The sequence below is a fragment of the Aulonocara sp. 'chitande type north' Nkhata Bay genome, linkage group LG3 (assembly GCF_057382095.1).
Source record: "Aulonocara sp. 'chitande type north' Nkhata Bay isolate Kocher_YH1m ecotype deep benthic linkage group LG3, A_spYH_male_GT1.1, whole genome shotgun sequence".
Taxonomy (NCBI): Eukaryota; Metazoa; Chordata; class Actinopteri; order Cichliformes; family Cichlidae; genus Aulonocara; species Aulonocara sp. 'chitande type north' Nkhata Bay.
This window is the reverse complement of record NC_141346.1, coordinates 61,862,819-61,879,244: the sequence shown is the minus strand read 5'-3', so window position 1 is coordinate 61,879,244 and position 16,426 is coordinate 61,862,819. Positions and strand designations below refer to the sequence as shown.

The following is a 16,426-nucleotide window of genomic DNA, read 5'->3' as shown; positions in this document are numbered from 1 at the left end:
GAACGCAAAAACATGAACTTTCCAGATATTTTGTTTTACAATGTTACAAAACTCAGTTCACAACTACACAGTCTGATTTACAAGTACAAAATATTTATGACCACAGTTTGAGCCGATGTATGTCCCGAGTCTGTGGACTCAGTGGTTTTGTTTTGATTGTTATTGTCTTTTGTTACAATTTCATTCTGATTAAGGTTTTCTAGTTCTGAGGTTTTGGTTTCTGTGTTCCCTCTGTACTGTGTTAGTATTGTGTCTCTGTGTTCACTTCCTGTTTTATTTTGACAGTGCCATGTCCTACGTTAGTGTGTCTACTTTTGCTTCCCCTTGTCTGGTTATGTCCAATGAATCCTGCTGTGTCTCCCTTTTCTCATTCCCTGATGGCTCTTTTGTGTATATGAGCCCTTTGTTTTCTCCTGCTTGTTGCTGGTTCGTCTGTGTTGTCTCCCCGTGTCTCCGTTTAAGGTTTCAGGTTAGTTTTTTAGTTTTTTCAGTAGAGGTTATCTTAGCTTCTGCACAGGCCATCTCCACTGCACTTCACCGTTTCAATAAAGCTCACTCACTTCACAGCAGTGTCGGCATCTTGGAGACAAACAGGAAATAGTTTTAAGGTGCAGGGCCAACAAACTGAGTCTAGCCATGAACTCAGAGTTGATTGAATTAGCATTTTGAATTGGCTGATCTGAGCAATCAAGTCTATGTTCATTTTGAGTTAAGATTATACGTGATTGATGTAAAATAAAAAAGCCATCATCAGCAACTGATTCTGATTTAGCAGGTTTTCAAATCTAAACGGTACCCATCCCTAGCTGGCTGTAGTTAAACCTTTACTTAAAAAGCATCCCTAGACCCAGCTGTCTTAGCTAATTATAGGCCGATCTCCAACCTGACAATCTGTGAAAGAGTAGTTGGGGGGAGTCAATCAGAGGGGCAGTGTGATGATCTTAGGTTACGAACTACCGCAGTCAAGTCATTAAGGGAAACAGGATCAAACTGCTCTAAGACAGCTGAGCACACAGGAGAAAGACTCGGATCTGAGGCAGCAGTCGGCGAAACAAGAGCCCTAATAGACAGAACCTTGTTGTTAAAAAATGCTAAAAAGAGTGACGCTGAAAAACTAGTTCATGAATTTATTACTTCCAGACTGGACGACTGTAATTCATTATTATCAGGATGTCCTAAAAACTCAGTGAAAAGCCTTCAGCTGATCCAAAATGCTGCAGCAAGAGTCCTGACAGGGACTAGAAAGAGAGAGCAGATTTCTCCTGTTTTGGCTTCCCTTCATTGGCTGCTCCTCACATACAAGGTCTTAAATAATCAGGCCCCATCTTATCTTAATGCTGCACCACAACACCTGATCTCTGGTTTCCTCACCTCTTCAATCCCACTTTAATACTTGACTAAACTCATTTTCCTGTTTAGGTGTTGAGGCAAAGCCGCCCATCTACAATGCAGGCAACAGCAAACGGAGCTATTTTTGATTCCCTTTGGGTTTTTTCTACTTTTGTGCTACAAAATGTTCAAGCTGATTAAATTCATTAGAATAAAAGTTCAGATAATTTTCTCATATTAATGTTGGAGGTAGAAATTCAGGTAACTTTGCACAAAAACTGGCAGAAATTTCCTTCAAAGATGGAGTTTTTACGTTAATACTGTGAGTACATTTCAGAGCCTGTACTCTTTTACCTTTACTTGAGTAAAGAAGTTGAATCATTATTTCAGCTTTAAGAGGGTATTTTAACACAAACATCAGTCCTTCTACTTAAGTATGTTTGACACTTTGTTTAATCATCATTTTTAATGATCAAATATAATTATGTTTGTTATTTGTGGATTTTAAATGTCCTTGACAGAGACAGATGATGATCATTATCCTGCACTGTGGTCTCAGGTTTGGTCGAGCTAGCACAAAGAATGGCTATGTTGAACTTCCTCCTGGGATCTACACTAAGAAGTGAGTCCAACATTAGCAGGGTCTCTTTCCTTTATCTGATTCACTTTAGCATTCACAGTCACGTGAAGCTTGTTATTAACTCGATAAGTCAACCCAGGGTTTCAGCTGAACGCTCACATGAAACACATGGTGTTGGCAGCATCTGATCAATCATATTCATGGAGACGTGTATCAGCAACAGAGCAGCTGAGTTTGCAGAAGGAAGTCAAACTAAACCACAGGAACAATATGAGGAGATTACACACATAATAAAATACTAGCAGTAACACAGCTGCTGCAGACAAATCAGTCATGTGATCGTGTGTGAGAGGAGAAGGACTGTAAAGGAGTTTGGTGTTAAAAGCTCTGTATGAATGTGGGAGACTTTGAAGGGCTTTAAAAAGGCCAATATAAAATAAAAGGCAGCAAAATTGCTGAGTGTGAAAGTCACCAGACTTATCAGACCTCTGTGATTAAGACCTGTAAGAACACCTATTTGTACTTGTTGGCATTATATCAAACACACACGTATATTAAGCCTTTGTTTGAACTCTGGTTGAATTTGTTACTTTCAGACTGTGAAACATCACAGAGACTGCAGCTGCAGATCTTTTATTCACCTGGAAATTTACTTTAAATGTTAGATGGAAAATGTATTGCTCAGTTTAACCAAAGTAAGAACAAGAATCCATAAACCTTCATAAAGACAAACATCTCCCAGAACATTGAGCTGCTGAAGTGTCACTGAAGGGAAAAACTATTTGTCCTCCTCCATCCAGCAACACCTGAAACACCTGAGTGGAAGCTCCTCCCTACACTGTGTTTGAAGCAAAGCACAAAGGAGACACCTGCTGGAGCAGCTGGAGTCCTACAGACACTCAGCCTCTTCACTACACAAACACCTCCTACAACATCCACTCTTTCCACTCTGACTGCTGTGTTTGTGGAAACACTCCAACACACACCGCTTCACACACCAACATAGAAATGTGTGAAAAAGAGCTGAGCTGATATCAAACATGAGGATTTATTCAGAAATACAGAGTCAGGAACAACATCTAGACACACATTACCTCTCAGCAGCAGAAGAACAGCCTTTAAAGTTTATATCAAAATCCTTCGACACGTTGCTCTTTAAGGAAACACAGCTGGGTTCAGGTCCAGGTTCTGGATTAGTTTCAGGGTTATGTCCAGCTGAGCCTGGTACGCCCCACAGCTCTGGGCTTTAAAACAACACACACAGAGGTATGAGTATGAATAATGATGGAGCAGTGATGTGAGTGCTGAGCTGTGACATGGAGAAGAGTCATGGACAGTTAGAGATGGTCATCTCACCTCTGAGCTTTGGTCTGGCTCTCATGTTCCCCACACAGAGTGCTTTTAGAGGGAGGGACTCCCTCCTCTCTGTCCTCACACTGATCCATGCTGCTCAGTTCACATCAGCTCACACACACTTTCTACCTTCACCTGCAGAGGAAACACAAATCATTCATGTGCACATCAACTGAGAGCTGCAGAGGTCGTGTCTGATGTGTTGGACTAACATCCATCTGAGACACAGCTTTCATCAGTTCACTACAAAAAGTGTCACAGAGCCCAGTTCAGCCTCCAAATCCTCCATTACTGTAGTCCTACAAAGCAGCAGGTCAAACATGGCTGCAGAGAGCAGCTTTATGTCAGTAACCATGTCCAGGACCGAGCTGACTGCTTACAGAGTTCATACTCTAACTGCTAGCTGCTCTGCTAGCTAAGCTAACTCAGTAACATTGACTCTGACAGCAGTTACTGTGGAACAGCGGCCGAGCTCAGGACACATTCAGTGTGTTTAGTCTGAGTCCTGGACTCTGATTCAATGGATTCAATCCAGCTCAGAGTTTCATGTGTTCATCAGAATAAAATACATGTACTAATATAACAGAAGTAATGCTCTGAATGCAGGACTGTAATGGAGGATAAATAAGGTTTTTACAGCCTGAAAGAAACATTCATTTCATATATTTGTAGACAGTGAAGCAGTTTTTAATACTGCAGCTGTTTCCTTCACCTGTGTGTGTGTGAGCCACACCTTCATGTGCTGCTTTAGAAATATGTGGTCTGACTGCTCAGACTGAGTCTAGGAGGAAAGTTCACACGCTGGAGAAAGTTTTGTTCCTAACTTTGTCAGAGTTCGGCTCCAAAGACAAAGAAGACGGAGCTCACAGTCTGTAGATGGTCCTCAGTGTGTGTGTGAAGCCAAGAAAGCACACAGGAGTGTGTTTATGTCAGCAAATCAGTGTGTGAAGAGTCTGAGGGAGTGTGTGAATGAGACTAAACACTGAAACCAACAGTCCAAGAAAAGCGTCTGGATTTCTTTAAAGTTTAACTTAAAGAAGTCCAGACGCTTTTCTTTTTGTCTCCATAATGTCTCCATAATGCTGCAATGTTATCTGCCCCAGAAACACACTGTGCAGAAGCTCTGATGGTGACACAGAAAAGTCACAGTGGAGATACTTCTGTCCACCTTTGATTAGACTCATTATAAAAAGGAAACAAAGTTTGAACACAGTCATGTTTCCAGTTCACTGACTTACATTTATTCCATGGACACTCACTCTAACCTGAACCACAGCTACAACCCAACATTGTTGAGGCCTCATCTCCTCCTTTCCTGACTGTAGAGGTTAAATATGCAACAACCGACAAATAAAAGAATTTGGTTCATTTCAAAGAAATTCACACGGTGACCAAGTAAAGTAACCGTAGTAAAGGAGACAACATCCCGTTGATGGTGGGATTATTTGAAAGATTTGCTTTAGTCACGTCACCAAATGCAGTTGAACCACCCGTGGATCCATGTTTGACCATTCTACCACTCTGAGCTCTGCTTTTGAATCATTTTATTATTATCATCATTCATTTATTCATTCTTTGGAGGGGGGCTATTTCCTAATGCCGCCCTAATAAGCTGATGTTCAAGGGGAAATATAACAGAAACTCTTTCAGTGTTATTCATTAATAAATTAACAGATAAACTGTGAAGAAGAAAAAACTGAGATTTAAAGGAGAGAGTGAGAAACTTGATCATCCATCCTCATAATACATGTTTATCAGTATCTGCTGTGACCATACTGCAGTAATAACTACAAGTCTACATTTCTGTGACTGTTGATCAATCACAGCAGGAATCTGAGCTCATCTCTGCACACAGAGCAGCTTCAGCTCTGGGATAAACTGCTCGCTTCACGTCCTTCTCAGCTCACAGACACTCATCCTGATATTTTCCTTTAACATTTGATGGTATCTGGAATAGTTGGCAGTAATAAGGATGATTTTCTGTAAAATAATATTGATATGAGCCGTGAATTATTCGTAGATGAGCGTTAGATTAGTTTGATGGGTTAACTCAGAGAGCTGAAGATATGCTGACCTCGCTCCGTGGTGTACAGGGCCGTTTACCCTCATGATTAATATTCACAATAAAAAAATGAGGCGAACATCATGAAGTCTGTGTGTGTTTCATAGTGTCGAACCACCTTTGTACAGTTAAACCTAACAGTTACTACATGACAGAAACACCAACGTTATTTCTTTTATGTGTTTATCAGGTCACGCTGATTATTGAACAAAAACCCAAACATCAGATGTTAATCGAATCTTTTTGCTCTCTCTCCTCCTTAAACATGTTTTTAATGTTAGTTATAATTCAGAATTGGCGACTGGAACACGTATGACACATACGAACATCAGGAAATAAAAACACGATAAATATAACCTCTGTAAATGAAGTCAGTGTGCAGCGGGGGTTATTACAGCTGTGTACCGGCCTGCGCTTTGTCGGTGGTAATAGCAGCTCGATTGCTTGCGAGGCGAGCGGGTCTGTCCCACGCTTTGCCGTGAGACTGGGCTGGGCAGACATCTCCGAAATCATCGAAGCACTTTTGCAAAAAAGCTGTATCTTGACAAACCGACCAGACATCTGAAGATTAAACCGCTACATTCTCGGCTAAAAAATATTAAAACGGTATTTGGTGAGACACAAACTGTCATGGTCCCCGTGTCTGCCTGGCTGACTCAGGTTGGCTACATATGTTTCTTGTTTACATCTACCTCTCTCACGCTAGCTGTGTCTCGCCAGGGCGGAGCTCATTGCGGGCTCCCGCCCCTGGCCCTTGCACCTGAAGTTAATCACACATCTGTGGCTCATCGCCTAAACTCATCCACTACTTAAGGCAGAGGCTGGAAACATCTCGTCGCTGGACTATTGAGTAACCTCGGTAGTAAGCTCCGGAGTACTAGTCTCTTGTTGCCTTTTCGTATCGCTGACCCTTTGGATTAATCACTTGTTGTCTGTAAACAGGAATTCCGTTTCCCTGGAACCCTTGGTGTGCTGTGTTTTTTATGAAGTCCCTCGTGTGTGAAGAGCTCCTTTCCCGGATTTCCCTGTGCCCTGGATTCCCCCTGCCATCTCACTTGTATATATTTGCACCTGGTGTTGTATAGTAAAAAACGGAACTGTATTCTAGCTGCCTTGTCTGCGCTTGAGTCCATCCCACACACAAACACAAACAGGGTTTTTCAAAGTTCAGTTCTGTTAGTTTCCACATGGCAGCTGTTGGTGTGCAGTAACGCCTTCTAAAAACAATGGCCACCAGGCCAAAGCAATGGTTCTGACTCGATCAGCATTAACCCCGCCCCCTGGGTTTGATGGGTGAGGTTGACACATAAAATAAATTTATGGTGAGACCTGAAGGAGTCAACTGTGCCAAAATGAATTAATTAAATACACCATTAAATAATTATTTAAATGTGGCAATAATTAATTAAAACGTGAAATAATTAATTAATTAATTAAATGTGTCAAAAAATGTTTATTTAATTATTTATTTCCCATTTTAATTAATTATTTCAAATTTTAATTAATTATTGTCACATTTAATTTATTATTCAATGGTGCATTTAATTAATTCATTATGGCACTCCTGGCGTTCCATACTGTGGTTGGGTCGACTTTACTATATAGATGTTTCACATGTTTCCATCTCAGCAGCCCCATTGACAGATCACAGTATTATTACTTTTAAACTTAACCCTGAAAATAAAACGCAGTTTAAAAAAGATTACTGGAAATTAAATGCAGATCTATTAATTGATGACGGGTATGTTAAGATAGTTAAAGAGCTCCTCCATAACATTTACAACAACGTAACAATTGGCAATTACATACATAGATGGGAATTTTTTCATTTAAAGTTAGAGAATTTTCAATTACGTTTAGTAAAATGAAAAGTAGACAACAGAAGGAATTTGAAAGTAAATTACTTTACGATATAAATAACTATTGTAATAGACATTTTATGTCAGAGGCTGATAAGAAATCCCTGTTGTCTTTACTCAATTAGATGATCTATACAAGAAAAAGGCTCATGGAGCTTACATTAGAGCTCGTGCAAAATGGATAGAAGAAGCTGAAAAAGTGCTTCATATTTCTACAATTTGGAGAAACGGAGGCAAGAAAAGAAATCTATTAATACATTAATCATAAATGGGGAGGAATGCACAAATCATAAGACTGTAGCGGAAGAAAAACATAAATTTTACTCAAATTTATTCTCCTCAAAATATTTAATTGCTGATTCATTAACTTTTTGTGATCAGATTGAACCTTATACTCCAAAAATCGATTCTGCATTCAGAGAAATTTGTGATTCTGATATATCACTGGATGACTGAGATCAAGCCTTAAACAAACTGAAAATGACAAAGCTCCTGGTCAGGATGGCTTGACTGCAATCTTTTATAAATTCTTCTGGAAAGAAATAAAAGAATTTTTCTTCAAAACTATTACTGAAATCATTAGTAATGAAATGTTAGCAACGACAATGAAACAGGGTCTTATCTCCCTTATTCCCAAACCTGGTAAAGATAAAAGACTAATCGATAATCTACGACCAATAATATTAGATTGGTTGTAGATCTACTGGATTCTAATCACTTAATTGAAGATGATGGTGTGATTCTTTTTTTAGACTTTTATAAGGCATTTGATACGGTCGAACATCCTTTTATTTTAAAAGCTCTACCCTATTTTGGTTTTGGTAAACAAAACTTCATAGATTTAATTTCTTTATTATACTCTGACTCAATAGTTCTGTTTCTTTACCTTTTGGAACATCTAAACGCTTTAATGTTAGACGAGGAATCGTCAGTTTTTATAGAACATGAATGAAATTTCAATTTTCTCAAAGGCTTCTGGTTTGTACCTGAATATTAGAAAATGAGAATTATTAACTATTCGTGATTGTGACCTAGTAGCTCTCTTAACATAGCTGTTAAAACTGACATTAAATATTTGGGTATTATAATGTCAAAGAACACAAATAATAGAGAAAATCTACATTTTGAGCAAATTACCCAGAAATCAAAAAGATTACAGGCTACAAAGACACCTCTCCATCTTTGGACGTGTCTTGCTTACTAAAACAGAAGGTATCTCTGGATTGATTTATCCATCACAATGTTTATATGTTTCCAATAGTCTAATCAATAATATAAATCAAATTAATTTCAATTACATTTGGAGAAACAAGCAACATTATGTTAGGAAGAATGATATAGTGAAGTCATTTGAAGAAGGAGGTTTGAATGCGATTGATTTTGAAGCAATGATGGTTCCATCAAACTCAAATGGTTGCAATCTTTCATAAATAATTCAAACAGTATTTGGTTTTATTTTCCCAAAGTAATTTTGGAGAAGCTGGGTGGCATTGAATTTCTTATAAAGTGCGACTTTGAAATTTCCAAATTAAATTATCCAATTTTCACAAACAGGTTCTCCAGTACTGGAAAATGATACACAAGCATATTTTTTCTCCACATACAAATTCGATTTGGAACAACAGATGTATACGATAAAAGAAAATCCATCTTTTATAAGGATTGGATGGATCATGGCATTTGGACGGTTTTACACCTTTTAGACAATGACGGAAATGTGTTAACATATAACAAACTCATAGATAATTATGGCATATCATGTACTCAGAGTAAATTCATTAAAGTTGTGAAAGCCATTCCCCCTGCAATGATTCAGATGTCTTCCCCCGACTGAACAACAACCCGTCAACAACATGCTGAGCTGTGACTCTTCTTCCCTCTAAAGTCCTGGTGTTAACACTCACCCTGCATCAGCTTCACCTTTTTTTAATTGTTTTTACTTTTCAAACCGACGGATCATTTGAAGCCAACCATCCAAAAACTGCTTCAGCTGTGTTTGATGTTTATGCTACAGCCTGTTTACCAATATAATCAATATCAGATATCAGAGCAACAGAAACCTCGGTGATCAGGACGCTGGGACTGAGAACAGGAAGTGGCTCAAACGTCACAGTTTCATAACGTCACCCTGAACTCCACTCACGGAGTTTCTGTCGCCATTGTAGTTTTTAAAGTCCCGTGATAAAGGCGGGTCTTTCTGTGAATCCGCACGCTCATTGGCTAATAGCTCGAGATTGACACATCGTTATCCAATGAGCGTGCGGGAACTTCCGACATAAAGTTGTTTCCTTTGAAAAACCAAAGTCTGATTATTTTTGCCTCCACTGACGGAGCCTGTTGTTCCCGCCACAGAGACACAGTAATGTCAGAGCGGTGTTAACACTCACCCTGCCTCAGCACAGCTCTCACTCTCCTCCTGCTCTCTCACACTAAACGGAGGCTCAGCTAAACTCACTTCCTCTCTACTTACAGGAAACCAGCGCTCAGAGGAGCCGACCGGCCTCACATTTCACCCACAGACACGAACAGCGTGGAATTATTTTATGTCATAAGAAGAAACATATTCATGTAAACACTCACCTGCCTCAGCTCCACCTTCCTCCTCCTGCTGCTCTGAACGGAGGCTCAATACTTTCACTTTCACTGCTGCTCCCTAAACACAGAGGATGCTGGGACTTGTAGTTGTTTCCTTCCGGTGCGGTCTTCCTCTTTGTTTGTTTGTGTTTGTGTTCAAGTTATTTCGATCATGTAAACATCAACAGAACACGTGAAGCCACACAGAGTTTGTATGTCGAGGTGGGTAGGAGGGTTTGAGGGTTTGGGGAGGGGTCAGAGGGAAGAGGTCTCTCAGTCTTGACAATCCACATTGATGGCATTGCATCTTTCAGCGTGTTTGTGGGTCGATTTGGATGCTCCAGGTGTGAGAGCAGCCACTCAGCCTCTGCTGCAGATGTGTGTCACAAGTTCATCTAGTAGTAGGCTATGGCACTTGGCCACAGGTGGCAGCAGTGGACTGGCCTCCATGTGAGACTGCTCCAGCTGCTATGTGATAGTCCAGCTGCAAACTGAAGATCATATGCAAGTTTTGGAAATTAAACTGTACAATATAAAGCACCTTGAGGCGACTGTTGTTGTGATTTGGTGCTATATAAATAAAATTGAATTGAAATTCAGAATATTCTTAACTTAGCTTTAAAACCAACCCAATCTCTCCTCCACACTCACAAACAAAGACAAACCAACTGACACATCTGAGTCCCTCACTTTCTTCAATCCACTCACTCTCACAAGCTCCACTTAGTCACACTGGCTCTGTTTATTACTAATTACTATTGTCTCCCCAGAAACAGTTCAGTTTTCTTTTTTCCTATTTGTATTTTCGTTTTTTCCTATTTGTGTTTTCGTTTTTTGTATTTGTGTTTTCTTTTTTCCTATTTCAGTTGTGTTTTTTGTGCTTTTGCAGCATTTTTTTTTTTTATTGCTGGTGTTTTCTTAAGTTGCAGTCCATTTGGCCTCTCAGGGCCACCGTAGATAAGGGCCAAAAATAAATGCATAACATCATTTCAAATCAGTTTAAAGGTTTATTTGCAAGACACAAAAACAGAAAAAATTAAAAGTTACAAATGTATTGTGTGTTTGAGGAAACCTCACAAATGTCACAGATGAAATATTTGGTGTTTATTTGCTGGTTTGTCGGTAGCAGCTCCTTCAAAGTAAGTCTACCACACATCTGTTTGACCAACGCCAGTTGATTTGGATCACCGGTCCAAACAATTTGAACCATTGTTATATTTCCTTTTGTGTTGAGTTTGACTGATATTTGCTGGATAGCAAATGTTTTAAAGCTATGCAACCTTTATCTGCACATAGCAGTTAAACTGTTTAGATCAATCTTTATTGATAATATACATTATTTATTTATGAATTACTGTGTACACAAGAATAAGTTAATGTATTAAGTTAAACTGGCTGAAGTTTTTGTATTATTCTTGTGATTTTTTTTTATTGGCCCTGTTTATTTACAGGCCAGGTGACCCTTTAGGGGTTTAAAATGCTGAGCCAATGAACGGCTGGGAGCAGGAATCTTTCTTCACTGAAGCTTCCACTTCCACGGGTCTGGTAGGAAGTTGTCCAAGCCAACAAAACAAACAGACAAAAAATCCATCTATCAATCACCTGGATCACCTGTTGAGAAAGAAAAAAGAGAAAACAAGCAAACAAAAGAGAGCAATATAATAAACAACATCATCGCGATGATCTATGTGAATATAACTGTAAATACTAAATATTGAATATTATTGTGCAGCACGTAAGATCGACAGCGCACAGTGTGCTTTGAGGTAGCAGCCAAAATGCAAGGCAAGTTTATTTATATCGCACAATTCAACAACAAGGTGATCCCAAGTTCTTTACAGAACATTAAAAAACAAAAACAGATAAAAAGCATGATTTAAACGTGACGTGCCCGTGAGCTCCGCCGGCAGCCAGCTGTGCCAGAGTGACCGAGCCCCAGGCTGAGAGGCCAAAGGCACCGCACCCTGAAGGAGCCCGAGCGAGCCCCAGGCTCCAGGCCCCGACAAGCAGTACCTGGACGCCCATCCCCAGACACAAAGAACCACCAATGCACCGATGTCTGAAGGCGTCTGCCACTGGCAGGGGGAGTGGTGGGGGGAGATAGGCCTCCATACCTTGGAGGGCCTGAGATGTCCCCAGAGAGGTGGCGTCTGATACCCGACCTGACATATGGACACAGACAAACAGGCACACACAGATACAAACATCCATTCCCACCCTCATGCTCTCATATGCAATTACTCAGCAGCAGGTAAGCGCATAGCCCCTCCTGGTAGCCCTCAATGTCTACGTGTATTTAAAATTGAGAGGTGGGCAACGGCGCCAGGGGTGAGGTTGTACACCCTGATGTGATTCTGATCTTGGAAACATTAAAGACATTCATAGCCAGACTGCTGACTTTGTGTTTTTATTCAGTCGCCTAACAGAAGTGCAGTGAGAAACGATTTACCCCATCCTGATTTCTTAGCTATTTGCATATTTGCCACACTTACGTGTTTCAGATCGTGACGCAAATTTTTATGATAGATAAAGATGACCAGAGTCAGCATAAAATAAAGCTTTTACATGTATTGCTGGGAGGTCGGCAGCTCCCTCCACTGCTTGGCCCTCTGTGAAAAACAACTGGGATCCAGCTTCCCTGTGATGCTGAATTATATAAGTGGACAAAAATAAATAGATAGAAGGATGGATGATTGTATTTTGTGTACAATCGTTGAAGTGTAAAAAGGGTTGGCCCTCCGTGGTGCCCTAAGCAAAGTTTGATTTTTGGGGCCCTTTAATAGTGCCAATAATAGTGATTAATGATCACCTACTATAAATGTATTTCATTTTCTAATGTTGATGTTGTTGTAATCCACAGTGAAAAATGTCATAAAAACAGATAACAAATTTGCAACTTTCATGAAAAATGTTTTCATTAATATTAAAAAAAAAAAAAAAAACACCTCCCCCTGCTGGCCACACAGAGAAACAATAGATAAAACCTGAGAGCTGCACAGTTGCAGCAGTGTGGTTTACGTCATTCTGTTGTCAGCCTGTTTTACACATCGGTGGTTTCTTATTGACGTGTAAAAAGATCTGAAATCGTAGTAAATTCAGCTGCTATTGTGGGCTGGGGATGATTTACACTTAACATTTTAATAACTGGGTATTGAATGTCATAGGCCCAATGTTCCCTCTAATTTTTCAGGTGTCTGAGCGAACACACAAACTCCCTGAGCGGTTCCTTGGACCACTGTGAGCGACAGCAGACGTGTGCACTGTGGTCACGCCGGCATCGAATCCATCCAAGTTTCATGGTTTATTAAAATAATCAAATTACAGCGTTTACATTTATGTTAGACTACTTTTAATGAACTGCTTCAGCCCATTTACAATGAAAATGTAAAAGAAATCTTGTTCATGACCTGTGTAGTATGTTAACACTATTGGAAGTACAAATAACTTGAACTCCAATTTAGAAAACACAACTTTTTTTTTTTATAAAGCTCTGACTTGTATTATGAGTCCGTGGTCTGGGAGAGAGTCTGTAACTCTCTGTCTCCAAAATACTGTATATAATGACCAAAGCTGGGAAATTAATCAATCAATCAATCTTTATTTATAAAGCACTTTTCATACAAAAAAAGTAGCACAAAGTGCTTTACATGGTTAAAAGCACCCCACCCCGCCCTCCAACTAACCCCCCACACTCTCATTAACATAAACAATCATGAATGCACCCATATCCCCCCCAGCCAGGCTGAGAGGACCCCCAGAGCCCCAGCAGCCACGGTCGATCACAGCCCCGGTGCAGAGAGCCCCCTCCGAGGAAACACTGGAGATATGTCACAATAGGATATATACAGGGTAAAAAGATGAAGTAAATAAGAACGGGATACAATAGAAATAGTAAGAAGATAAAAAATGAGTAAGAATAAAATCAATAAATATTAGGTAAAACCTAAATTAATAAATAGAATAACAGGATAGAATAAATAAGCATAAAATAAATAAACGTTAGGTGAAAGATAAATTAAAAAGGTGGTCTTGAGCCTGTTCTTAAAAACATGTACGTTCTCTGCGGCCCTGAGCTCCTCCGGCAGGCTGTTCCACAGACGAGGACCATACCACTGAAAAGCTGCCTCTCCGTGAGTATGTGTGCTGTCTTTGGGAACAGTCAAAAGGCCAGTACCAGAGGACCTCAAGGTCCGCGAGGGTTCGTATGGTAAAAGCAGATCTGAGAGATAAGACGGCCCAAATCAAATTCAAATTCAAATTTTATTTTTCACGCACACAGTCATACACAGTACGATATGCAGTGAAATGCTTGGACAACTGCTCGTGACCTAAAGAAAAAAAAAAAAGGAAATAAATAGGAAATAAATAGGAAAAATTAAAAAGGGTAAATTTAACTAGGAGGGAATAAGATATAAATTAAGGTTAAAAATGAAATAACTGTACAACACAAATTAGAATGAAGGGTAAATTTAACTGGGAGAATAAGATAAAATATATAAATTAAAGTTGAAAATAAAATAACTGTACAACAAAATACACAATATAGAACTATATAAGAATGTATGAAGAAATATAAATAAATAAATATATACACAATAACAGCAGCTGTACAAGTATTAACTGGAAATGAAGAATATAGTGACCAGTGTTGTGCAATCCACATTATGTCTTGTGCAGTGCAAATATGCTAAAAGTGATTTAAGTGATGAAGTGAAAACAATGTCCAGAAAGTCCAGTGTGTGTGTAAGAACCATATGTGTGGGTCAGTACTGTGTGGTGGTGTGATTGAGAGACCGTATCGCCTGCGGGAAGAAGCTCCTCCTCAGTCTCTCTGTGTTGGTCTTCAGGGAGCGGAATCGCTTTCCTGACCTCAGCAGAGAGAACAGTCTGTTGTTGGGATGGCTGAGGTCCTTCACGATCTTCCTGGCCTTGGTCCAGCACCGCCTGCTGTAGATTGAGTGCAGGTCAGGGAGCTCGGAGCAGATGGTGCGCTCAGCTGACCGCACAACCCTCTGTAGAGCTCGTCTGTCCTGCATGGTGCTGTTCCCGAACCAGGTTAAGATGTTTCCCGCCAGGATGCTCTCTATGGTGCACGAGTAAAAGTTCCTGAGCACCTTGGAGGGCAGTTGGAAGTCTCTCAAGCGTCTGAGGTGGTAGAGACGCTGTCGGGCCTTTTCACCACGGTGTTGATGTGACAGGACCATGACAGGTCCAGCGTGATGTGAACTCCGAGGTATTTGAAGCTGTCCACTCTCTCCACTGGGCACTCGTTGATGACAGGGGTCTGGTAGTTCCTCTCCTGCTTAGTGCTGAAGTCCACTATCAGCTCCTTTGTCTTACTGACGTTTAGAAGGAGGTTGTTCCTCTGGCACCAGTTCTCCAGATTCCTAATCTCCTTCAGGTAGGCCGTCTCGTTGTTATCAGAGATCAGGCCCGCCACGACGGTGTCGTCAGCAAACTTGATGATGGTGGTGGAGCTGGTAGTGGCCACGCAGTCATATGTGTACAGAGAGTACAGCAGGGGGCTCAGAATACACCCCTGGGGGGCTCCAGTGCTGAGAGTGGTGGAGGCTGAGACATGTCCGCCCATCCTTACTGCCTGTGGTCTGCCAGTTAGGAAGTTGGAGATCCACTGACACATAGATGAGCTGAGTCCCAGATGCTCCAGCTTGGTGGTGAGTGTGGAGGGAATTATGGTATTAAATGCAGAGCTGTAGTCTATGAAGAGCATTTTAACATAATTCCCCCTTCTAGTGTCCAAGTGAGTGAGTGATGTGTGGAGGAGATGAGAGATGGCATCGTCTGTGGAACGATTTGGACGGTAAGCGAACTGTAGTGGGTCCAGTGTGTCTGGTAGTGAAGAAATGATGAAGTCTCTGACCAGGCGTTCAAAGCACTTCATCACTACTGAGGTGAGGGCTACAGGGCGATAGTCATTGAGAGAAGCAGACCATTAAGACATTTAAAAACCAATAAAAGAACTTTAAAATCGATCCTGAAATACACGGGGAGCCAATGCAGCGATTCTAAAACCGGTGTACTGTGGGCCCACCCTCTGGTCTTCGTCAGCACACGAGCTGCAGTTTTGTAAAAGTTGTAAGGGTGATATATTCTTTTTGGGGAGACCAGAGAGCAGGGCGTTACAGCAATCAATGCGACTGGTAATAAAAGCATGCATCAACATATATAGCTGAATTTTTTTAATATTTTGTACACAATAACAGAATAATTTCAGAAAAACACAAAATGACTGGTGTCAATATTATTTGCCCCACAAAAAAGGTCGAATATAAAACAATATTGCAAATATTGCACAGTTGAAAAAAAAAAAAGCACTACAGCTCAGTTGTTCCCGCCATCCTTTGTCCTCCTGTTTCCCCTCCCTCTCCCCTCCAACGACGAGTTTGATGGTGTTACGGATTCAAATATTGGGGATGGATACAAGAGGAAAAACCACAATAACAACACTGGTCCGACCGGGTTGAGTCAAACGATGATTTTAATGATCACACACGTGGGAGATGGACACCGTACGCAGACAGCATCAGATCTCAAAATGGTGGAGCATTGCTCAAACTCTTATAGCCTCTGGTTCTCCCACCTTATCATAAAAGCCTAAACATTCACATGCTTTCTCTCACACGGCGCCTAAGCTACGACCTTGGCTCC

At 40.6% G+C, this 16,426-nt stretch overlaps 2 protein-coding genes across 2 annotated transcripts in view; both read right to left on the bottom strand.

The window, feature by feature from the left end:
- Positions 1–16,426, bottom strand: part of LOC147336466 (protein NLRC3-like) — a 98,668-nt gene that overhangs the window by 20,056 nt on the left and 62,186 nt on the right. The window lies entirely within an intron of this gene.
- Positions 1–16,426, bottom strand: part of LOC147336467 (protein NLRC3-like) — an 81,627-nt gene that overhangs the window by 3,030 nt on the left and 62,171 nt on the right. The window contains exons 2-3 of the mRNA XM_086287048.1: positions 3,264–3,397; positions 3,004–3,106 (exon numbers count right to left, since the gene is read on the bottom strand). Coding sequence (XP_086143174.1) covers positions 3,004–3,106; positions 3,264–3,354 — 194 coding nt within the window. The 5' untranslated portion in view covers positions 3,355–3,397. The remainder of the gene's footprint in view (positions 1–3,003; positions 3,107–3,263; positions 3,398–16,426) is intronic.